The sequence below is a fragment of the Manis javanica genome, chromosome 5 (assembly GCF_040802235.1).
Source record: "Manis javanica isolate MJ-LG chromosome 5, MJ_LKY, whole genome shotgun sequence".
NCBI lineage: Eukaryota > Metazoa > Chordata > Mammalia > Pholidota > Manidae > Manis > Manis javanica.
The window spans coordinates 78,664,713-78,691,293 of NC_133160.1; the positions used below are offsets into that span (position 1 = coordinate 78,664,713).

At 36.1% G+C, this 26,581-nt stretch overlaps 1 protein-coding gene and 1 long non-coding RNA gene across 3 annotated transcripts in view; one reads left to right on the forward strand and one right to left on the reverse strand.

Annotated features, from left to right (window-relative positions):
* Positions 1–25,845, forward strand: part of ARSJ (arylsulfatase family member J) — a 79,906-nt gene extending 54,061 nt beyond the window's left edge. The window contains exons 2-3 of one of the 2 annotated variants that reach the window (XM_037001195.2): positions 5,148–5,229; positions 23,129–25,845. In XM_037001195.2, the coding sequence (XP_036857090.1) occupies positions 5,213–5,229; positions 23,129–24,527 (1,416 nt within the window). In that variant the 5' untranslated portion in view covers positions 5,148–5,212 and the 3' untranslated portion in view covers positions 24,528–25,845. The remainder of the gene's footprint in view (positions 1–5,147; positions 5,230–23,128) is intronic. The other variant, XM_017669585.3, reaches the window with a different exon arrangement.
* On the reverse strand, positions 18,430–24,324 carry LOC140849573 (uncharacterized). Its single transcript, XR_012131616.1, has 3 exons — positions 24,188–24,324; positions 19,855–19,924; positions 18,430–19,756 (listed from the first exon to the last, which is right to left on the reverse strand). It is a non-coding gene; the product is annotated as an uncharacterized lncRNA (long non-coding RNA).
* Positions 25,846–26,581: the final 736 nt, after the last annotated feature.

Here is a 26,581-nt window from a genome sequence, read left to right on the forward strand (position 1 = left end):
AATGATAAAATACACATAAACAGTGTATCTAATCTGATTTTCTTTCTAATGTGTCCCTAGGTAGACACATCAGTTTGGAAACCACTAAACAAGTACTTGAATCTTTGCTGTGGAGAAAAACTTATCTCAGGAACTAGACAGATTAAAGGGTACAATAAGCCAAATGACAGAGCAGTCTCAGACACACAAAAATAAAGACTGTCCCCCTTTCTTCCTTTTGTGGGTAACTTGCAAATTATTGGTTCTAGTTCTGAATCACACATACCTTTTTATATATGTACTAACATTATTGGTAAAATTAACAGTGGATGTCTCCACCAAATGACCTTCATACATATGAAAATTCTTCCCTAATGTAGTTAATTTTGTAGTTTAATTCTCACAGGGTGCATTTTTTTCTTCCTTCTGAGTTCCTGGGGCTTCTGGTCTCACAAACCTTCACAGCAGCCCACACTGTTGTACTGCCTGCAGTGAAGCCAGTCTTCTTTCTGTTGTTGGGCAGCTGCATCTGGGAGATCTCTCCCTGTGTGCTAGGTGAAACCTCAACCCAGTGCAGGCAGGATTCTTGTGTCTGAGAAAGATTTCTCCAACAGGTCGGACAAGTGTAGGTAAGGAAGGAGTTCACTAAAGTGAGAGTAGCAACGAATGGCAGCAGCCATGCAGGCAACAGAGAGCAAGGAAGAATAGACGGACAAAAGAGAAGCTCAGCGAACTCCTGCTTGGCATAGGCAGATCCTTTGCCAACCCCTGAAGTCAGAGTCACCTGGTATCCGGTGTCCGCTTGAATCTGCACAGCGTAGGAAATAAGCTCCCACCACCCCAGGATTTGGAGGAGCTGCAGAGCACCGGATAGAGTGAGATTAAGTTACGAGAACTTCCCAAAGGCAAAGAAAGGGCTTTTTCAGGCAGGCTACTAAAAAGCATAATCATACAGCTGCAGTCCTGCACGGGTCACCCACATGACAGGATCTTGCAAACCCAAATCAGATATCTCAATAGCCCTTCCTTCCTTGTCTGAAGTGAAGAGAATGAAGACTTATGCTTAAGTCTAGAAAATAGAATGAAATAGCAAAATAACAAAGACAGTTACCACTGAAGAGCACAGGAACAAAACGCAGCAAGTTGAGCACAGAGACGTCTTTACTTAGAGGAAAAAGTATGCACCTCCCATTGGATGCGCACTCAAAGGCTTAGGATTCTGTCTTTTAAAGCTTTCTAGAACGGTGCAAATGGCAGGGCACCTTGATCCTCTTCTTCTCCAAGATAGTGGTTACCTCAAGCAGTGGGGACACATCATTTAGGACTGCCTGCCTGCCTTAAGATATGATCAGTTATTGGCTGATTACCGTAAAATATATTAGGAATCTTACTTCCTAACTCCCTGTTTTTTTTTAATGGAATCTTAACCTTAAGATTTAGTCCCTCCTATTCTTACTATACTGTTTATAGCTTGGCATTTGCAGAGGCAGGAAAATTATTTATGATGCTTGTCCTATGTCCCTGCCTTACCTCGGTTCTATGGAACTTCCTGACTGACCAGACATTGTCAAAAGTGCGCTATGTAAAGTTGGCTTTGAGAGCTCCAACCTTCTATTTCACTATTTCCTTCCCTTTGTCCTCACTGCATGGTGCCCTCATGTTATACCTCATTGCCGTGTCCTGCCCTTTGTGGAGAGCACCAAGGCTCTATCTATTCTTGTCTCTTCTACATCCCATTTTTTTAAACTTTATGATTTCCTATTCCTTCTCAGATGTACTCTCTCCTGGCTATAATTTGAGAGCTAGAACATCTTGAAAACTGAGTTCTTTTGGCAAAGTCATATCAGCAGACATCCCAGTTAGGCAGTTTTACCTAACCTTTTATGGCACATGGCCCTTCCCCCACATCCCCAACCCTACCTCTTGCCTGCCCTATTGAATTACTTAAAATTCCACCCCTGTGCTGGTTCTACTATTACATCATATTACATATAGGAAACTAAATGCTCAGAGAAGTCAAGTTCACACTGATAGAAGACTTAGAAGTTAACTTGGAATCTAGGCAGTCTTACTCTAGAGAAGTGTGGTCTGATAGAACTTTTATTCAATGACAGAAATGTTCTGTATCTGAGCTATACTATATGGTAGCCACTAGCCACATGTGGTATTGAAAACTGGCAATGTGGATAATATAACTGAGCCTTTGCTTGGAGCATCTTTCCCAGCCTTCTTTACCTTTCTATTATGCACTCAGGTCTTAACTTAAATATTTCCCTAGGGAATGTTTCCTTGAACCATCCTGAACTGCAAACATTTGAGTCCCATTATTATCACCTATCTCCACCCCTAGTTGAGCACTTAGCATACTGAATTGAAATTCCCTGGACATTTACCCTGTCTTCTATTATATGGCTGTAAATCTATTGAGATAAAGCACCATGGCTTGTTCACCTTTGCTTAAGCAGCACACTGTTGGAGAAGGAAGGGAGGGAGGGAGAAGAAGTTAACTGTAAAACTAAAGAACACTAAAGAGCTAATGTCTTGCTTTCCACAGTTAAACAGACAAAAAGTAAATGTTTCCTGGAAATCCTTCATAATATGAGTGATAGGGACATAAATGTGAAGTTTTATGGATATGACACGCAATAAAAAAATTATCTTTGTTTCAAGCTTTTAATGAAATAAGTTCCCATCTAATTTACTTCTTATGGTGCTTTTAGAATTCTATCACTTTTATTTGCGAATTTCAGACATGCATTGCTCTGTGAATATATTTCATATTTTATGTTTTTAAGATGCCATTAATAGTAGAGAACCCAATATATTCTATAAAAACATATAAAATATATGACTTAATTATAAAATACTTCACAATTTGTAATAGTTAAGTTATGAAAAGTATGCATTTTAGAATTGAGAACTATAATAATATTAGTAACAGTAACATCTAACAATTATTGAATGCTTACAAAATGCCAAGTACTTTACATAGGTTATAATACTTAATTCTCAAAATAACCCTAGAAGGTAAATTCTACTATTATATCATATTACATATAGGAAACGAAATGCTCAGAGAAGTCAAGTTCACACTGATAGAAGACTTAGAATTTAACTTGGAATCTAGGCAGTCTTACTCTGGAGAAGTGTGGTCACATAGAACTTTTATTCAATGACAGAAATGTTCTATATCGGAGCTATACTTACTATATGGTAGCCACTCAGTGGTTATTGAGAACTGGAAATGTGGATAATATAACTGAGCAGTTGAATTTTGGTTTAATTTAATTTAATTGCTTTTAATATAAATAGCTGCATGTTGCTAGTGGCTACCACAGTGGACAGCACAACTCTAGAACCTAATTCCAAATCACTGTATTCTATCACCTCTCCTACTTTTAAGTACAGTGTAAACAGGATGTTGGAAATATCACACCATAGACAAACACTGTGTTAGCTCTGCAACTAGTTAAACCTGGGTGTCTTTCGGTTTAAGAAGAGAATGATAAAGATGTTTAAAGAACAAAGACAAAAACATTCCAGTTTACCCTTTTATTGAAAAATAGATTCAAATGCTAGGGAAACTTATCCACAATGTCATCCTGAAGTAAAATTTTTACCCCTTTCTTAATTTTTGTATTTTCTTTTGAAAAATATGTTGAATTCCATTTACTCTGGTTCATATAAAGCTGAAGATTAAGACTTGCTTTCTCAAAAAAAAGCTCCTAATATTCTTTATCCCCTCAAAGTTCAAGAAATGCTAATACCATCAAGAATAATATAATTCTAAGACACTTTTGAGTCCTCTTTCATTAATCCAAGTAACAGTTTGTATTAGTATTCTCCAGAGAAACAGAACTAATCAGATGGATTACATGTGTGTGTGGAGAGAGAGAGAGATTTATTTTAATTGGCTCATGTGATTATGGAGGCTGACATGTCCAAAATCTCCAAGATGGAACAACACGCTAGAGACCTAGGGAAGAGTTAATGCTATAGTTCAAGTCCAAAGACAGTATCTGGGGAGAATTCCCTCTTCTTCAGAAGAAGTTAATCTTTCTATTAAGGCCTTCAGTGATTGGAACATACCTACCTACGTTATGGAGGGTAATCTGCTTCACTCAAAGTCTGCTGACTTAAATGTTAATCTCATCTAAAAACATTTTCACAGAAACATCTAGAATATTTGGAACCAATATCTGGGCACCATGGCCTACCCAAGTTGACATGAAATTAACTGTACCATAGTACACTTAACATTTCTGTGTGCAGTACAACAAATTGCATTGTTCTTTGGAGCACACTGGAAAGGAATTTGACTAGTACTAAAGGGCAATGTTTTTATATAATCAAACAAAACTGACATGTTTAATAAATCACCAGATAAAGCACTCTGAATAATGTTATATTGTTTCATGGTATTCTAAAACTCTGGGATGCTAATTATTATCAAACACTACTTTCTTGTTTTATATAATGTGTAAGTAAAAGTATGAAGACTACTTTAAATATTATCATTTTCCCCATAGTGAATATATACAAGTGATTGATGGGAGTTGAAGCTACCATTACTTCCATCAAATTAAAACAAAACAAATCTAGTATTTTTGGAAGAAAAAAAAAAGCTTAGTGATAGAGCTGATGGGATATTATGTTACCCATGCCATAATTAAACATGGAACATAGCTAATGTGAAAGAATAATCAGAATATTTGTTCGTAATTCTCCTATTTACATTTCCAATATGAAAACTAAGTGTTAAATTACATTTCTTCATTGACTGCAAACTCAGTAATTAAACTATTTAAAATTTAATAACAATATTTGGCCTGTTTTCAATTTCACACCAAGAATTGAAGCTCCGTACTTTCCTAACACAGCAGGTTTGACTGAGGCATGAGGTTTTACTTAAGCAGAGGGCTGTCCTTGAAGAAAGAAGTAGAGACAGGTATTTCCTGCATTTTTATGTGTTCTTACCTGTAGTAGATATTACTTTACTTTCCTCACAAACTACAGTGTTGATATTGCTCTCTTACACATTTGAATAGGAAAGATGAATCATAAATAAAAAATGTCTTCCCTGTTCACATTGTATACGCATGATGGCTGTGACTTGGATTATTCTTAGGAGTGCTTGAGAATTCATTTATATTCACCTATTTCTTTAGACTCATTGTCCACCTGAAGTTTTCACCAAGCTATCCCATTCCTGGTTGTCCAGCAGACTGTCTGCATGTGGCTGTTTGAAAGGTACAATTTTATGTTACATTTGAATTAGAAACTGCTGGTGCAGCCTTTAAATTAGTAGTTTGCAAAATAGAAAGTGACTATAGCTTTCTGACTAAGAAGAGAAGCTGTACCATGTGGCAAGTTTAACACAAGACTAGTGAGATTATTCCTAGAATGATTGGTTAATAATCACTCAGCTTGTGGCTTTATAGAGCCTTGATGAGCAAACCTGTTTATTCTTACCCTAGCCTCTTGGTTAAAAGATACATTCCTGGTAGATTAAGCAAATTTTATAGTTTTAGGTGAATAACTCTGAGAGCCTTTTGCCTCTTCTCCACAAACATTAAACAGAGGAACTGTCATTCAAAATAATAAGAAAAAGTGTGTGTATAAACTCAAAGAATCTTACCTAAATCCTTTGCTTACACTTCCGACTCTCCAGTCTCCTGATAGCCAGCTTCTCTGTCCTCTTTCTTCTGTAACTGGAATGAATAATACTCAGCACATTTTATAGAAGTTGCAGAGCATGTGGGTTAAGATTCTTTTCTCTCAAGGCTTGTCATCAAGTACTGTGGTTTTCTATAACTTCTTTTCAGTTTAACCAGAACTGACTCAAAGTTTAAGCTTGTAATTTTTCTTTCTACTTTCTGGTTTCCCAGTGGCTTCACAGTATTGGTTGTTTAAAAATGTGTTTCTGTATATCTATTTCAGAGAAATTTAAACAATAATCTGCTCTCTCTCTTTGTCTGGTGAATCTCATTTAGCTCTACACAGGGTCTGTCCGGTCCGGCCATCCCATTTCATGCAGAAAGCCCAGCTTTGAAGCTGCAGATGTCATTGTCTATGCCATTGCTTTCCATCTAATACAGTCTAAAGCTTGTCAGTGGCCCAGATTAAACTGTCCAAGAATGTGAATGTAACATTTGTGGTTTTCCTGGATCTCCGGGCCATTTAAAAATTCTAAAACTTCATTCTTATTCTGAGATTTGATTACATTAAATACTTGACCAGACTGGCTTTCCCAAAGTAGCCATTCAAAACAGGCAATGGTAGTAACTCATGACCCCTTGTGGACTTTCATTTCTGATACTAAGTCTGTGCCACTTTGCAGTCACCCTCTGAAGAGATATATAGGCCTCTGGATTCTCTGATTTCTCTCTTTAAACAAATTTTTAGGATAATTCAGTGTGATCTTTCAGCTTTTAATTGCTACTATAAAATTTATTGACTCATAGAAGGTTAAAACTGGAAGGCCTTGGAGCATCCCTAATTCCAAGCCCATTATTACAGTTAAGAAGTTTTATAGTTTTTTGAAGAGTTTTCCTGATATAGGCTGGTGTGTTTCTTTAAGTGTGTCACTATTATTCTGACCTGTTTCTGCAAATTTATGATGTAACCCACAATTTATGGATACTGTGAAGTGATTCTGGATATTTTTTGTTTGCTGCTTTGTTTTGCGAATGTGTGCTGTAATCCTGTTCACCTGTACCCAGTAGCTGCTGAATGCTTTTCTAGAGAGTACCTTATGATGTTTGAGCATTCATGCAAACATGAATATTCTTTGGGAGCATTTTTATGCACACTGAAACTGCCCTGTTGTAAGAATTATAGAACAATTCATATCTTTGGCAGAATGGCAGCATTCATTTTTCCAGCTCTCAGAAACTAGCTGATAGCTTTATACAAAGGACTATCTGTTCACCTTTTTTTAAAAACTTCTCTTTATTAAAATTCAAAGTGGTATAGAGTACTGTGTTCCATACACAGAAGGAAATGCTTCCTTTCTATAGAAGCAGTGCATTTCTAGTTCCTACTAGAAATCTTTAAGAAATCTTCACTTACTTCACAGAGCATGATTTCTTTTTGATATATAACTAACTCGACACCCAGATTATCTCTATTAGAGGGATCTACAGAACTCTGTCATGTTCCTACGTTATGTAATGATGATAACTAAACTTGTATAACACTTCATTCTTTATAAAGGGACTGCCCATGTTACTTAATTTTCACAGCAGTCTGAAGAGAAAGGAAAGTGTCTGGAGAGAGCCGTAGCTAAACACGATCCCGGGCCCACTTCCACAGCCAGGGCCGACAAGACCATTCCCATCATTCCCCTGCCTTTCTCAGCTGCACTCCTTCATCTTACCCATTCCAGGTTCCACCCCTTGTCACACTGAGTTATGAACCTCTGCCCTGCTCTTTTATTCATAAGATTCCCAATGCTTTTCTGAAGCATCCCTGACTTTTCTGAAAATGTGGCATCATGTTGCATAGCAACGGTTTCCTGCCATCACACAAACCACTCCTTCCCAAAGTTCACCAACGTCATACGTGTCCGTCCAGCTCATACAGAGGGAGAGCGTTAAGTACCAAACAGTGGAGCATGACCGGAAAGCCATGTGTTCTGACTGTAGATCCGGGGCTCTACTTGTCACTTTAACAATATCATCAATAACCGTTTGTTTAGCACATTATAGTTTACAGAGATATTTCATTTACATTAACTCTTTTTAATCTCTTTAATAACCCTGTGGGGTAAGTATTATTGTTCCATTTTGCAGAAAGCCGATGTGGATACATAAGGAATTGACTTACTTAAGGCAATGCCTATTTGTTATCACTTGACTTTATCCTTTCCTGTGAGATTTCATTTACATAAAATTGATTTCAACTCTTACCTCACATCTTGTGGAAGTCTAGTAGTCCTCCAAAGATTTCTGTTAATTACTAGGGGTTTATAGCCTCATAGTCACCTCTTTCTACAGCTAAGCCCTTGATGGCAACTGAATCTAATCTTCTAGTCCAGGCAATATATCTCTCAGCTTCAGTGCAACACATATATGAAAACTAGTCTTTTCTTAATGTATGTATTTTTAACTTTTTGTAATATCCAAAGCTGTACACCCTAGAAGTTGAAGAAAATAATTTAGACAATTTTCAACATGAATGTGCATTTTGCCAGAATTGACATACTATTCTGACTTTAAAAATAATTTTTACATCTTGCTACAGAGTAAATGGATTCAGTACTGGAATTTTTACTATTTTTATATTCTTTTTACTACAAAATACTGCTTCATAAAATTATTTGTTATTTAGCTTTGGTAATGATTGATATATCTATTTAGAAAATTTTAACCATAGAATAAATTTACAGAATTTTATAGCATTAGTAGTTCTCAAACTTTCTGGCCTCAGGACCTTTTTTACTCTTAAAAATCACTGAGTACCCCCAAAAAAGCTTTTGCTTGTATGAGTTAAAGCTATTAGCTTTTATTGTAATAAAAATTAAAACTGAGAAACTTGAAAAATATTTATTTTTTATTCACTTAAAAATAATACCTTTATTTCCTTTTTAGTTACATGCAACCTAAAAAGAGATATTTTTATGAATATAACTTTGCAGAAAAAATGAGAAGAGTAGCACTATTTTAATTTGTGTTAATCTTCTAAACTGTTAGTTTAATAGGAGATACTTGGATTCTCATTGCTATGTGTTGCTGTTGAAATATAGGAAGAAAATTCAGCTTTGTAGAGATGTTTAGGTGGGAAAAGGAGAAGTATTTGAGTCATGTTTTCAGCTAAATGTGAATATTCTTTCTTTATAGGTAGAATTTAGGTAGAAAGATAGATGCGAGCTGCTGGGGAAGCGGAAGATAGGGTTCAAGGAAAAAAAGTGTCAGAACTGCCCGGGTAGAGGGTCCCATGTAAAAACAACAAAGGCTTTGCAGGGGTAACTTCCTCTCTATCCGGACAGGCATGACCATTCCCAGCCAGAGCACAACACAGGTGCAATGAACAAAACTAAGAATTACCCAAACCACCCTGCATCATAATAATATTAAAATAAAATGTACAGTGCCATTTTGCTCCCCCACCCACTGTGGGCTTTTCCGTGTGCATTCTGGGAAAGGACATGTGCACTGAGAGAGATGGCTGTGTAAATGACTCTGTCAATCAAGTGACTTCACCTTGTCAATCAAACAGGTGCTTCCTAGCCAGAATGTAATAAAAAGGCCTCCCACCTAAAGAATCAACCCTTCTTCAACCTTGACTCTGGCCCACTCCTCCTTTGGAGTGTATTTAAATAAATTTGCTGTGTTTGTCTATTATATCTCTGCCTTTCAATTCTTTGCATCTGAGGGGACAAGAACTGAGAAAAAATTCCTCAAGTAATAATACTACACCAAAATTTGACAAGTGGTAGTTTCTTAGGGATTGTCACTTAAATGTTAGGTGAGCTCAGATAACCCATAGGTTGGAAAATGGGTTAAGACTGCTAAAATTCTAATAACCCTATTGAACTCTAGAATTTTTTCTGTTGTGTTTCTATGTGCTAGACACTGTTCTAAGCACTTCACATATATACCTCATTAAAGCCTCTCAATAACTCAAAGAGAAAGGTGCTATTTTTGACCTCATTTATGCAATTGAGAAAACTGAGGTATAGAGATTCTCTGAAATGAATTTGCTATTTTAGTACTCAGCTCCATTGTTTTACAGGATAGTGAATTCAAAGTAAAATAATGCTAATTACAAGGATAAGTTATAGAATTACAGTTATTGGTAAGCATATGACATATTCAACACTCTAATGATATCTTGGTAAAATTACAAAGGGAGATAATATAATCCTTCTTTGGTAGGCCAAAATCTCTTATTATTCCTTTAGTATGGCTCCAATTATATTGTCATGAATGATCTATTTTTATTAACTTGTTTCTAATGTAATATTTTTCTGAATGTGACACCCAAGAACTACAGTAATATAGCTTCTGAATATAATTTTTAGCTAATCATTGTGCTTTTGCATATACTTTCCCTTGCATTGCTATAAAAATACCATTTAACTAATTTTAAGAATCTGTGTTTTGGATGCCAGGAGAAACTTAAACAACATAGATTTTCAGAGTTGCAAAAATTCAATAAGGGAGGTAACAGTTTCGGATGTTATAATAAATTTTTTTTAAAGTTAGCAGGCAAAGCATAGCATGAGGACACATAATTCCTCTGACGGCATAGGAAAAGGGGCATGGGCACTAGGAGAAACATCACCATAAACAACTATTTTTCGTACAGTAAATCTTAATGGTACTTTCTGGGAGCTTCCCAGAACACAGTCAACTGAGAAGCCTCTGATCAGTAATGGGTATTAATTCTTCAATGGGTTGAAGAAGGGTTGATTCTTTAGGTGGGAGGCCTTTTTATTACATTCTGGCTAGGAAGCACCTCTTTGATTGACAAGGTGAAGTCACTTGATTGACAGAGCCATTTACATAGCCATCCCTCTCAGTGCACAAGTCCTTTCCCAGGGTCAGAGATGCAGCATTTGCGTAAGATTTTGGAAACCTGGTTGTTATAGGATGAGAAAAGAATAAGATAAAAATTGGATGGAATATCCCAGTTGAGATTTATCCCTCAAATCTTCCCTCTGGTAGATGAAATAAACATTAATTATTAATATTAAAGCACTCTAAAGAGAATTTGGGGGAACTAGTTTACTCTCCACTTCTGAAACATATCAAGATGCATATATTAAATTAATACTGGACATTATGACTCAGACAACTGATAGATTGGGGTTTTTGCATGAGTCATTACAGCTCAGCATACCATAAATATCCTATAGGTACAACACCTATCCCTCTATAGGGGATGCTGGCTCTCTAGTCCCCCCGGATGGTGCCAAGTGTTTGCTTTCGTTTGGTTTTGGTTTCATCACTTGCCCCCGCAGAGCAGGAGGATGGGGAGAAGGACATGGAGTTGAAGAGATGATGGACAGGAAGGGCAGAAGGAGAGAGAAGATGTAGTAATAATTAGTTATAAAAGCATTTGTAAAAAATGTTACAATTTACAGAATGTTTTATATATTTTGTTTCATTTAATCCTAACCGAAAAAGAGTGTATGTGTGTGGGGGGTGGGGAGGGGGGCAGGGGCTGTGGATTGAGGTGTCCTATTACTAATATCTCTTTTAAAAATGAAGAGACTGGGGTCCAGGGTAAGTGGCTTGCCTAAGGCTATGCAGCCAGTATGGGGCAGGATTTAAATCCAGGCATTGTGGTTCCTAATATTGTGGGCTTTTCTCAATACCACCACTTCGGCTGTGTTGTTTTCACAATATGTGCAAGAAAGCCTCCTAGGATGTCAAGCATTTGGGCAGAATGTGCAGAGATAAAGGAAAGCCTCTGTAATCCCTCCACCAACCTGGTATCTAACAAATAAATATAAGGCATACATTTTCCCACATGCTACCCAGGACACAGGCGGGTGCCCTTCTAGGAGACTTTGGACTGTCAATCTGACCCTGACCACCAGGGCGAATGTTTTGTAGAAAATAGAGTTGCCACAGACAAATGAAATAAACTGGGATCTTCCCAGTTAGTGCCCTTTCCAAGCTACAAGCAGTGCACTCTCCTGATGAAAACAATTTGCCATATAATCATTACTTTTCACTTGTAGTTTTTGGATAACTCTTCTGAATAAGAAATATATGATCTCTGTTGACATAGAGAGTGCTGACTAGCTGCTTTTCATATTCAGTGACTGAAAAGAGAAACTATTTCACCTGCAGCAAGAGGGATGAAGGCTAACTGTGGTGGAGATGTTCTGGGGAGAGAGCCGGAGCAGGGAGAATTTCCTTCCCTGGGGTATGCTTTCAAGGCAATAACTGTTATCTCTTGGAGACCTTCAGGGTACATTTATTTTCATTTTTTATTTCCAATTAAAAAATACTTTTATTATCACTATGAGATATTTCAAGCAAATTAAATTCTTCTTGAGGATAATATGACAAATACTCTGGCTATTTTTCTACATAAAGGAGAAAGTTGAATGAAAATTATTATATAAAATTAAGGCAGCTATAACTGTGGTGTATACATGTGGTAGATGAAAAATGATCTGTGAGAATTATTAGGGCAAGAGATCCATTTTAATTTGCTCATTTTCTTACTCTCCTTTAAAGCTACTTATAAAGTTCAACACTTCAGATTATAAAATGTGACTTGCACATCCTTACTTGCCAGCTCTAACTGCTTATTAATACTGCCATTTTAACAATAAATCCTAAGCTATTCAAAGTAGTTCAATATCTGCATTCAGAAGTCATCACTGTTAGAATATAGAAAAACAACAATAAAAGGCAAAGGCACCGATAAATTAGAGGACCACAGATTTAACTTCTAGGAATGTAATACATGTCAGCTGGTGCCTGTGTTCTAAGTGTAATAAGCCTGCATGAAAATTCATGGCTCCAACCTGGAATAGTTGGTCATATCAGTTAATGTAGTTTTTACTCAATAGTTCTCTTCTTTAGTTGAAATTGCTTTATAACAGAAATATAAACATATTTTCAAAATAATGCTAATTAACTGAAAGAATAGTAAACCCAATGATCTTGAAGAATAGGGAAGCATATTTCCTTTTGAGCTTTCCCTAAAACATAAAAATAAAAATTATTCTATACTTTTGACATTTAGTGTATCACAACATGTCCCATAAAGTTATTTATCATAAACTCTATTCTTCATATTCCACCCACAGTACTGTGCCTACAATAGTGTAGATTCTCAATAAATGTAAGTTTTTATTTGTCTTGCCAATGGGTTTCAGCCACCGGGCAAGTTCAGTATAGATTCAGTGTGACCAAAGAAATGAGAGTAGAACGTTCTTGGGGTGAAAGGGTTTCTACCCAACTTTATTTCCATGATGGCAGGTCAGTCAATAGAATCCTGTCTTCTCAGACCGAGTCTGCACACAGCAAGCCAGTCTCTGCCTCTGGGCCTCTCGGCACACACAGCCATCCTCTGTGCTGCCACCACTCCAGCTTTGTCTCTGCTCTCCTTCAGCCTTGCAGCCATGCCACCATGTGTCGCCCTGAGCACTGGATGGAGCTCTTTATGTAGAGTCAATAACAACTCATTGACCACACTTGTGAAGTGAACTAGCCGACCAGGGCCAAGTGAGAATCCTGGCCATAGAAACCTTCACTTTATCCACATTATTAAATTTAATTTGTGAATTTTTCAGGAGACTGCCACTGTTTTCTCTGCTAAGCCATCTTGAATTAAAGTTTTTTTTCACATGGCCTGCAGCTAAGATACCTATGGTTTCTACATGAGTTACATGGATTACTCTCACCTATGTGTGGTTCATTTCAGGTGCAAAGATACTCATTTATTTGAAAGGTAATTGTTAACCATGGCTGGGAGGAAATAATTCTGCTTGAGAAGGCAAGCATGTTACCACTTTTTACTGGACTGATTCCAGAGAAGCAACCTGGTAAAAATAAGTATCAAACTTCATAACTTTTCTTTCTTCAAAGTTAAAACTACAAAGAAAATGTTGGACTTTTTAAAATGGCAGTTCTATTTCTAGGGGAATAACAATAATGATGGACTGATGCATACAGAGAAAAGTGAGTGGTCATCATGTTTTCAAAACAATTGAAAGGATTTCTGATTTTTTCCTAAAGAATTTATATTTGACTCAGAGAATTCTAATATCAATAGGATATTAGTGAAGGATGTTTACTTTAACACATCCTATTTCTAGGGCAAAGTTGGTAACATGAAGTGTGATTGAATATTTAAAGTACTCTCTTGTCTATACCTTTAAGTGCATTTTCTGTTTAGAATGGGATTAAAACTTTCACAGTTTTTAAAAATTAGTTTAATAATACTCTGTGATAGTAATGAGAATAGCAAGAAAATAGAATTTATTTTGAGAGTGTCGGTGTACTTTGCTTTATGGAAGATACGTGTTCTTGAAATAGTCTCTAAATAAAATAATTATAAGTGTACCTCTGCAGTTCCCTCTTAAATTTTTTTTAAGACAAATTAAAATAATTTTACAGACAAGGAACCCATTAATTATATAAGTGAATGTTCAGATGTTTGGTAGTCTTTAATTTAAAAATTAAATCTCTTTTTTTTTGTAATGGAGTGTAGAAAATATGAGTATTCAAAAGGAGTAAGTCTTAAAAAGGAAAGACAATATGGAAAAAAGGAGTCAGAGAGAAGACCCACCAGTTGAAGATTAAATTTACTTTTTGATGGAAACTACCAAGAATTTACACACACTATAAATGAGATTAAAAGGAAAATTTCCCAAGAGAAACCACTCAACATGTGATTTGCAGCCATGTTTCCAGTGAGATCAGGAAACTGTAAATGTGTGTAGCAAAAGCTTTGATGTCATAAATGTTAACATGTTGTGGATGAGCAAGGCGATTTCAAGGACAAACAGCAGGCTCTGATGACTGGAAGACCTTTCAAAGCCAGGAATTTTAAGTTAACAATTTTTACTTTTGCTTGCTTAGTAAAAAGGGGCATTTTCTCTGGCTTTTAAAGGGTATTACAGAATTTTTCTATCTTATTCCACCCACTTTCTTCTTATCTAAAGGTGATCTCCTTACTAGATGTCCCTAGCAGGAAGAATATTCTTTGATGAGATAAATGAGTATTTCCATTCATTTGGCATTTAAGATTTCTTTTTCCATTTTAAATTAATTAATTACTTTGGTAAAATCAGTTCCAAATTAGTAATTAGTCTGAGTAGAATATGCTAGTTTTTTTGAGACCCAGTCATTTAAGTTTCATTTATAAGTAAATTTACGTAAGGGGAATGAAAGCTTTCTCTCCCTCCATAATTGTTATCTCCCTGGAAATAATCATGTCAAACAGTTTGGTGTGTATCTTTATATTTTTGCTTTCCTTTTCTCTATGGGTACACACACCCTTGTTCATTTATACTTTAACAGATATTGGCGTTCTGTTATGCACTAGATATGGTTTTAGGTGATTCGGATAGAGCAATGAACAGCCCCTACCCTCACTGAACTTACACATTTTCTACTATAAAAATGTCATAAATGCAATAGATACTCTGCCATAGCCAGATGTTCTTTCATTCAACAGTATGTAATAAGCACTTTACATCAGCACTTGAAACCCCACCATATTCGTTTTTTTCCACTTATATACCTTAAAAGTATCTTCACCATCTATACATTTTCCCTTTCCATGTATGCGTGAACTCACTAAAACCTGGGCTTTTTCCCACGACATCCACTAAAATATGGTTTATCAGGTTATACATGCTTATCACCAAGTCCAGTTGGTGCTTTAAATTCTCACTTTCCTTGGCTTCTTACAGTATGTGAAGCAGACAACTCTCTACAACTCCCTGACTACCTTAGCTCACACAGGAGCTGCTTCTTCAGGGTCTTTCACCAGTGCTCTTTGTCTTCCGTCTAAATGATGGTGTTTCCTGGGGTCTGACACTGGCCCTCAGTCTCCATTCTGTCTTCAGGTGGTTTCATGCTCCCCTCCCCCATGAATTCACCCACCACTTATATGCCAATGAATTCAAATCTTTATGTTATTTCATCCTATACATCTCCAGATGTGTATCTTACAGGTCCTCCCAACTAAATGCAGAGCAGGACCCATCTTCCCATTCATTTCTTATTCTTCTGCCTACATTTCTTAGTGGAAGAAAACTCCCTTTACCCAACCACCCAGATAGGACACTTTGGACCCTTTTTTAACATTCCCCTCTCTCGTGTTCCCACATATAGTCTGTAGCCCTATCATGTGTCCCATCTATAATCTTCTCTCATCCTGTCACCTATCTCAGTTTTGACTATCATCACTTATCTCTTAGATTAGGGCAACTCTCCCAGCCTACATCTTCTTCCACTCCAATACATCCTTCACACTACCGCCAGAGTAATTTTTCTAACGGAAAAGTTTTATTATGTTATTCTCTTTTCAAAAGCATTTCTGTGGTTTCCTATGAGCTTTATATTAAGTACAAAAACCTTAGTAGCTGTATGCTACACTACAGCTCCCTGTAACTGGGCACCAACTTGTCTCTACTCTCATCTCTCATTAAGGTATGTCTGAATCTCTGCTCTCATATTCTGCACTGTTGATCCACAGAGGGCCACACTCTCTCTCATTTAGCATTTGAATAGTCTGCTCCTCTTATTGAAGTACTTCCTTTGCCTTCCCTTCAACTCTGCCTGGATGCCTCCTCTTCCCTCGAGAATCATGTTCCCTTTTTTCTGTGTTGTTACAGGTGTTTGAAGTATCTGCCTTCCCACCCCCCACTCACCCAGATACTCCTGTGAATGCACTCATATCAAACGTGGCCTTTTCTGAGAGCCTTTCCTGACTCTGCTAGGAACACTCAGAATGCTATGGTTATCTTTGTTGTAACATTTACTCCTGTCATGCCAATATCCTGATTGTTGTCTGTCTCTCACACTAGACTAAGTTCCTTGACAGCAGAAACCATCTTATTCAACTTTGTGATGCCCAAGGCTAGCAGTGTCTGGCACATGGTAGGTGAACGAGAGTTAAATAAGCAACTCCTCATTCTACTGAATGGCTATCCATTCATGAAATGAAATGAAAAACTAGGCATAGAGTTGTTTTAACAGCTTTCCCTATTTCTGCTCCCTACCAGAATTAATTGAAAGATGAAATTAAGATAAAATTGAGATAAAAGAGGCTTTTGGAAGGAAGTGATAAAGGAACATATTGCAGAATATGGAAAGTTAGTTATATTTTTCTAATTTATAAATATCTGAATGACATTTGATCTGTAAACTATAGTCTCTTGTACTCTGTTTCTTCTCTTCAAATTATCACTTTCTACTGCACTACTGGCTGATTTTGTACTCTTTAACCATCCTGGACTTTAGAGTCTGTATAGTACTATTAGGACTCATAGTTTATCCTTGTATTTTTTATTTATAAGGGTACTTTAAATATATAATTGGATTAAAATAATATTGGATTTGACATTCTTAGACAAAGGAGAATTCAAATACTACTGCTACTCCCAGCATCCAGTTAATACAAATTAATATTTTAAAAGATTATAAGACTTTTCACATAATTTAATGCCAAACTGAAAGGCCCACTGACTTTTGTTTTTTAAGTTGGCAGGAAAGTGAGAATGATGGTTATTGATTTTAACAGATCTGGCATCAACTCTAGGTTTACTATTGTTCATATGGAATTTTCTTCAAAGTAGCCAGATGGTGACCAAAAAAGAAAAAAGCACTAAATTTCAAAATTAGTTTATTTTTTTACCCAATGTGATTATACCATTTAGAATATATTATTTGAAAAACTTATTTTTTAAGCTAACTTTACATTATTCAATGAAAGATGTTAAATATATATTGATGCATTGTGGAAACTTGTTCATCAAACACCTGTAACATGTATTATAAAGTTGGTTTTGTAAAGCTGCTTCGACGTTGCATGCATCTCTTTATAGAAGCATTGATCCATGGATAGTCCTTGACCCATGGATTCTTACAGTTAGAAGGACCCTCTGAGGTCACCTAATACTTCTTTTCCAATTCAGGTATATCTTTTATAGAATCCTTGCAGATGATCATCTAGCCTATCTTGCTTTTCGATTCTTTTCTTTTTTAGAATTTTCTCTTTTTGCAGTGAGTTGAAATCAGCCCTCTTGTAATGTTATCCATTAGTCCTAACTGAATACTTTAGACTAAAACACAGATCAGCTGGTCCATCCACCATTCATGAAGTTATGAAAGCCACAAATATCAGTCATTCTTGATTTTTTACTTTTCCTCTCCCACTATGTCCCCTCAGTAACTTAGTCCTATCAGTTCTCAATCCAAAGTATGCACATGATCAGCCACTTACTTCCATTTTTACTGCCACTAGATGGTAGTCCAAGACACCGTCATCTTTGACCCAGCCCTCTGTAATAACCTTCTAAGCAAACTCTGTGTTTCATTCTCATCTCCTTAAAATCTACTTTCTATACCAGTGGACTCCCCATTGGAGCACATACACCTTCAGACAACACAAAATGATTCATTAAGATACAAGAAGAAATACCAGAAATTCTGTTTATATTTATTTTTATCTCATCCTTTTTAATTTCTATTATGTCTATGCCTTGTAATGATCATGATTTAGTATGTGTGTTATTTATAAATAAATAAATGTAATGCATGTGTATTATTTATAAATAAATACATATATATTTGGGGAACTTGCTTAAATATTGAAAACTACATTCCAGATATGTTCTGAATAGCTGAGTGGGATTATTACTTCTCAAAACTTACACACTGCCTGTATACAATATAAGATCTTATGAGCATTTTAGCTTTCAGTTTTCTCTTTTGCTTTTTATTAAATTCATAGTCTGATACACCCAACTTCCCAGGTCTATGTATACAGACTAATGTAAGTAACATGTAAATAACTGATTTTCTTTAACTATCATGTAATGCCTTCCATTTATTCCAATTAGATTTTCCTACATTTTTTTAGTTTTTTGAAACCATCTTCCTTACAGAAAAAATTCAAGTACAGCATAAGTGCAACACAAATAACCTTTTTTCCTGAACCATTTGAGAGTTAATTGCCAACCTGATGCCCTATCATCTCTAATAGGTCACTATATGTTTCCTACAAAGATATCCTCCTACATCAGCCACAAAACAACTATCAAAATCAGGAAATTAACATCATTATTCCCATTTAATCCTTAAACCCCATTTTAGACATGCCAGTTCTCCAAGTATGTCCTTTATCATAACTACTCCAATTCAGAATCACATATTGCACTTATTTGTCATGTCTCCTTAGTGTCTTTCAAACTGGAAAAGTTTCTCTTTCCTTTTTTCAGTTACAAAACCTTGACACTTACAAAGATTTTAAGCCAGTTATTTTGTATAATGTCCTTTAATTTGGGTTTGTCTGTTCTTTACTCAGTGTTAAATTACAGGGTACGCATTTTAGGCTGGAACACCACAAAAACAATTCTGTGCTCCTTTCACTGCATCCTCTCTGGTGGCACAAAATGTTGATTTATCCCAATTACTGATGATGTTAACTTTGATCACTTGATTAATATGGTGCATATCAGGTGCTTTCACTGTATACTCTTTTAAATATGTATTTTATGGTGTCGGTATTCCATTCCATATCAAACTTTTATTATTTACTTATGTAATATAGAGTCAGAGTTTCCTATTTTATTCAGTGGATATAATTTGTTACTGTCACTGTATATTTTGATGCTCATATTGTCCCAGTGAGAGCTCCTTCATTCAGGCTTCTGCATCTTTTTTGACCATTCCTTTCAATATTTGAGACCTTCCATAACTTTGTACCTAAATTTCATATCTTTGTTTCAACATTTCAGATCATTTAGATTATTTTATTGGTTATGCCCCTTACAGTATTAACTGTTCCTTCCACACAATAAGCGTTTCTTCTATTTCTTTATTCAAGTCATGGATAAAAACAACCAATGAGTTGACACCAAAGAAAGGACTCTGTTGCACTGCTCCAGAAACTGCCCTGCAGATCAGTGGTCCTCAGCCAATGAATCAATTAATATTAATTAATATGCTATCTTGTAGTATATTTTGAAGATTCATATGATTGTCCTTCAAGCCAGTTGCTGCTGCCTAGTAAAAATCACTATCAAGCCAAAAACTCTACCAAGCTTTTCCTCTAGACTCCAGCCTTCTCCTTCCTGAAAGAAAAGAATTTGTTAGCATTCAGAGTTGTTCTCCCAGACAAGACAGCTCTGCCTTCATCCCTATCCTATCCCAGGGTTCCAAGGACTCTTACCTTCAAGTCACCCCATTGCAAGTAGGACATTCTGTCACAGCCCACTTAGTGATATCAAAGCTGTGGGGGACTGGGGGAAAACAAAACAAAACAAAACAAAAGCTTAGTCTTTGGCATACATTATAGACTCCATAATATTGCTTAACTGAGTATATGAATACTGAAGATTAATTCAAATAAATTAACCTAAACTTCCAAGGAGTCTAGCTGTTTGATTAGCTGTAAGTGTACCTGTAAGTCCCCAAAGTCAGGAGTCTGGATTCGTCAAGAGTATGGAACCGCAAGATTTACAGCCATAAAACTTGGACAAGCCACTAAATTACTGAGTTTCAGTGTCTTTTGCCATTGTTAGTCAAACTGATAAATGGAATGTCCCTGCCTGCTCCACGGAGTTGTGGAAGCCACAGAAGATCATGATAATGACAATTTTCTGTATACTACCTGGTATTAAAGTGTGAGACTATCGTTTTGTCATGAATATATAGTGCTATCATACAAATAATTTTCCATTATTTTATAAGGAAAAAACCATAGGCAGAGTTTTCCAAAGCCCAGCATTTCCTAAGTTATTTACTTAATATTGATCCTTTTTAAAAAAGAAAATGAGACTACCTTGGCAAGACTTTTCATAATTTGTTCTTTTTGAAATGCTTACAAATCATCTACTTAAAAAATTACTCTCAGATTTTTCTGGGATCAGCATAAACTTCACTTTTGTGTTTACAAATCCTTCCTATCTTTAATGAATTTGCTTCTCAAGAATGAAGGCATCTTTCCCCTATTCCATGATTTTTCAAAAAGTACTGACATTAACTCCTAAAGAGAATAGAGTGCATCAGGCTTAGCCCTTGTTGAGGTGGGGCGGGTTTGGGGAGGTTAAAGGGCATCTCTATATCTCTATTCTCCCATCTATAAAGTTAACATAAAGAATCCTACTTTTCACTGTATTAGTGAGGACTAAATGCATTAATGTATGTGAAAGAAGGCCTATAAAATACAAAACTTCATACAGATACAATAGTAATGTGATTCAGAACTCTGGGATAATAATAGTAAAAGCTATCATTTATTTAATGTACTCCCCTTACAAGACTCTGAGCTCTCTTTCTATGCTACAGCAGTCCAATATGTATTATTATCCCTATTTTACAGATGAGGAAGGTGAGGATCCAAGGGATTAGGAATGCAGAAAGTCACACACCAATTTGGTCCCAGAGGCTTAAACTCATTTAAGCAGGAGCTTCCTTGAAAATCTCTCTTTTGTTATAAGCTGCTGCCAAAACTTTCTACTGTTGCTTCTAAATTTTCCAATATGAAAACCATTCTACTCTATGAGGAAGACAGAAACCACACAGTTGAAGAATAGCTCTTGTTTATCTGCTAACACTATACCATCTTCTGAAAGCACCAGATCTCTTCTTTCCCACCCTTCTGTGTGGACATTTCCTGTATTTCACATTGTTCAAAAGCCTCAATTCCTTTTGCCTTTAGTGTTAGGGGAGAAAATGCTCAGTTTTATTAAAAAGACTTGAATTGGTCAGTCGTTCAATGAATTGAATAGATACTCTGGCCAAGTACATTTTCTACATAAGATAATTATTTAATTAATAACCTTTGTCCAAGAATCCTTCCCCGAATTCCTACCCATACAGATATCTCCTTTTTAAAATTTCCTGTGTATATGGAAAGTGGTTTCACAAGTGAATATTTTGGATCTTGAACCTGATAAAAAATTATTAAGGGTCGTAACCAACACTTTCTGAATTTGTGTTAAATAATGCTTACAAAATCCTTATTTTTTGAGCATTTATTGTATTTTAATGACCACAACTGTGATAATTGTGACGCTTTGACAGCTAAGTGATCAGCAAAGTAAACAGGGCCCATATGTATTATGCTTTGCATTAGCAACCAGATGTCCCTACATACAACTCCTACAAAACCATCAGTGTATTACTGCAATTGACACTTTAAAAGAACTCACAGCTGCATTAGAATATCATCTGAAGATTTAAAAATAGACTCAACTATTATCATGGTGAGCATTTAATAATGTATATAATTGATGAATCACTAAGTTGTTCATCTGAAACCAATATTGTATATAAAGTATATAATGTAATATTATATGTAAACTATATTCCAACAAAAAATGATTTAAAAGAGCTAATATTAAAAAACATTATTCCTGTTGGTTATATTTAGAGAAATGAAAAAAACATGGTCAAATTAATATTAGTATATTATAATTTAAAACATTAAGAATTAAAGTGTTTAATTTGAGAAATAATCTTTGTAAAAAATAAATAGATAAAATCCCACATTAAAAAATAATAAAAAAATAAAACTGAACTATTCATTCAAGGTATGTATGGCATGTTGACCTTTCAGGTGAAATTAGTTTGAAAAAAAAATTATTTTTGATCTCATTAGTATTCTTTGTAATTTGATTCCAAGAGTATTTTCACATTTACCGTAAAACTTTCTGCAACCATCATTTTCTCAGAATTTCTATATTGTCTATTTAAAAAGTCTTTTCAAACTTACATAGTAACTATAGAAATCAATCACTTTCAAAATGTCATAAATTAATAGGCACATCTTGACCCAACTGAAAATTCATATACTTATGTGAATAATAACCATTATCTGGAAAAATGGCCTTTGACAAAATGTCCTTGGGAAAAGAACAATGCCAGAAATTAACATTCACTTAATTTTAATGTATAAAAAAGGTTTCCATGTTTTCCTAGACTGTATGTTAAGTGAATGTAAGTCTTTTAAAAGGAGACACTGTGAGAAATGTGAAAAAACTCATTTCCTGATATTTTAGGGAAAATGTAATTCTTCCTTAGTATGAGCTAAAACATTTACTCTAAAATGGTTTTTCAGCAGCAATATATTGTGAGTCTGAAACATTCTCTTTCACTTTACATAGATCTAACAGGTCAGAGAGTAATTATAAAATATTTTTTAACAGGCAGATTTTCATATAATTTTTACATATATTTTCAGTACTTCAGAACTAACTTGAAATAGATGACCTCAGGAATGATTTAGGAGCTAATGTGAGGTCTCTACACTAAAAACAAAAATAATAGTAATACTCTGAGATGTATTGCTTTCTTTCCCTTATCATGTTGGCTGTATCAAGCAATTAATTAAAAGATTAAAGTTTACTCAAATTAATTGTTAGAGCTCTAAAACATTATTTAATTTGAGAATCATTGTTTTGTGTAGACTGCACTGATAGAATTTTTCCTCTTTTGTCAAGGTATCAGATACACACGGGACTTCAACATTCTATCATAAGACCTACCCAACCCAACTGCTTACCTCTGGACAATGCAACCCTACCTCAGAAGCTGAAGGAGGTTGGATATTCAACTCATATGGTTGGGAAGTGGCACTTGGGTTTCTACAGAAAAGAATGCATGCCCACCAAGAGAGGATTTGACACCTTTTTTGGTTCCCTCTTGGGAAGTGGTGACTACTATACGCACTACAAATGTGACAGTCCTGGGATGTGTGGCTATGACTTGTATGAAAATGACAGTGCTGCCTGGGACTCTGACAGTGGCATATACTCCACACAGATGTACACTCAGAGAGTGCAGCAAATCTTAGCTTCCCATGACCCCAGGAAGCCTTTATTTCTATATATTGCCTACCAAGCTGTCCACTCCCCACTGCAGGCCCCTGGCAGGTATTTTGAAAACTACAGATCCATTATCAACATAAACAGGCGGAGGTATGCTGCCATGCTTTCCTGCTTAGATGAAGCCATTGACAATGTGACCCTGGCTCTAAAGACATACGGTTTCTATAACAACAGCATTATCATATACTCTTCTGATAATGGCGGCCAGCCCACTGCAGGGGGAAGTAACTGGCCTCTCAGAGGTAGCAAAGGAACATACTGGGAAGGGGGAATCCGGGCCGTGGGCTTTGTGCATAGCCCACTTCTGAAAAACAAGGGGACGGTGTGCAAGGAGCTTGTGCACATCACGGACTGGTACCCCACTCTGATTTCCCTGGCTGAAGGGCAGATTGATGAGGACCTTCACCTGGATGGTTATGACATCTGGGAGACCATAAGTGAAGGCCTTCGTTCGCCCCGTGTGGATATTTTGCACAACATTGACCCCATTTATACCAAGGCGAAAAACGGCTCGTGGGCAGCAGGCTATGGGATCTGGAACACGGCCATCCAGTCGGCCATCAGGGTGCAGCACTGGAAGTTGCTCACTGGAAACCCCGGCTACAGTGACTGGGTTCCTCCTCAGGCCTTCAGCAACCTGGGGCCCAACCGGTGGCACAACGAGCGGATTACCTTGTCGACTGGCAAAAGCGTGTGGCTGTTCAACATCAGCGCCGACCCATATGAGAGAGTGGACCTGTCCACCAGGTACCCCGGCATAGTGAAGCGGCTCCTGCGGAGGCTGTCGCAGTTCAACAAAACCGCCGTACCCGTCAGGTACCCGCCCAAGGACCCCAGAAGTAACCCTCGGCTCAATGGGGGCGTCTGGGGGCCATGGTATAAGGACGAAATCAGGAAAAAGAAGCCAAGCAAAAGTAAGGCCGAGAAGAAAAAGAAGAAAAGTAAGGTGAAGAAGAAACAGCAGAAAGCAGGTTCCTTTCCGAAGTGTGGTTCAGGTCTTACTCGTGGATGAGGACAATTGCTTTCCCATTTGGTTAAGCTTAAACCAGTTCTCAGTCTTTCACCTGTTTTCTGGGTAGGCCATCAAGTCTGGCTCAGTACTGTCACTGCCATAAGCATAAGACTAGTTTTCACGTTGTGCCTCTCCTGAGACTCGTGCCTGCTGCGGCCACGAGGAGAGCTGCTCCACTGGGGGCCACAGGCGCTCCTCTGCGAGGCGCCCCCTGCGCGGAGGACGGAGATGTGCTTCTCTTGCTCCTCGATTAACCATGGTTAGTAACGAGTTCCGCTGTTGTGTTTCGGTCAAGTGTCCGAATACTATGCTTTAAATTATAACAGGGAACTATAACCTGTATTCGATGGACATTCTAATTACATGCATAGCATGATTATAAATGCCCTTTGAAGAAGGATAGTCAAAGGTCACGTCACCTCAAAGGCCTTGAAAAATATTTTTTTCTCAGTGAATTTTCGTATCTCTATTATATGACACTTGGGTTTTTAAATTAATTCTATTTCACGTATCATTTCCTTTCCTGTGAAAATAAGCTGTTTTTCTTACATGTGAACAGCTTGCACCTCATTTTATCGTGCTTGAGGGAATGGCTAATAAGAATGTTTGAGCACATTGCCAAAACATGAATGTAACTATTTTCTAAACACTTTAATAGAATGACTTTTCATAATAAAGTACGTAATTTATTTTTACATAAAAAATATTATTTTGTTTTCTTAAAAGTTATACAATGACTTTTAATTATTTTATTTTTATTTCCTATATACCATTAGAATTTTATTTCATATCTTCAAGGTTATCAAGCACTGTAATACTATAAATTACTGTAATACTATGTGAATTCATAGAATGTAAAAAGAAAATTATTCAGAAAAAATGATAATCAACCTTGTTCAGCCATTATTTTGAATGTAATAAGATGAATATATTCCTTATAAATTACTTGGAAATTCAGTGTTTGTACAGGGTTGAGAGACAACTTTATTGTTTCTATTACACTTTATTTATGTATCTTAATTATTAAAATGACTTATTTTATGGCACTTTCAAACTGGGTGTGGCTTTTCTGATCTAACTTCTAGATAAAATTATACTGTTCATCTGAACAAGAAAAAGTTTATACAAATAGGCAAATAAGGGTAGGATTTGCTAACGACTAGTAAATAATATGGATTTTGCAATAATAGAGGTTTCCACTCAGCTATTACATGGGGAAAAATGTTTTCTTGTTAATAAATGACATTTATAATGAAGGTACTCATAAACAAAATGGATACAGAGAAATAAAGATATGAATACTACCTGGAACAGTAAAGTTTGTCACTAGACTTATGTCTTTTCTGTTAGCCCTGGAATCATCTTTAGGGTGTCTTCTCCTAATACAGAGGCTTCTAACCTCATAGTTTACACTTGAAAAATCGCAGAGAGCTAGAACTGTGATGTATGAAGTTACAACTGTGAAAAAAAAATGTGCATGCTAGTATGGCAGCATGCTATTAAACACATTTATATCAGAATTCAAAGGACTGCTTCTCACAGTTTATTCAAATCTCTAAAAGAATCTATACACTGTTACTGAAATTACTAAAATGGATAAAATGATAAAACATTAATTTTAATATTTCACTTCTAGAATACATATTTCCATTTCATTGTGTGAAATAAAGGACTATTCCCTAAATTTGTGTTTTGTGAACTGTATATTTAAATTGTTCTTAAAAATCAAAGGCATGTTGTCAGTGTTTTCTTTTCCTTTCTTAGTGGCACATAAAATAATGATATGACTTACAGTAGATAGTATCTTATAATTCAAAAATAGAGTTATTGCATTAAAAAAGAGTTCTGAGGGAAAATAAGTTTGTAAAATACTGAATTAAACTAAGCAAAGGGGTCACTTTAATGCAGACTTTCTTAGAGTTTTTAAAATCCTAGTTTGCCTTGTAAATCTCTGATAGAGGAAATTTTTATACAGTACTTCCTAATTTATTTCACCATAAAACCCTTGACTGTAGCACATTGCAAATGTGGAACAGACTTTGAAAATTGCTAGT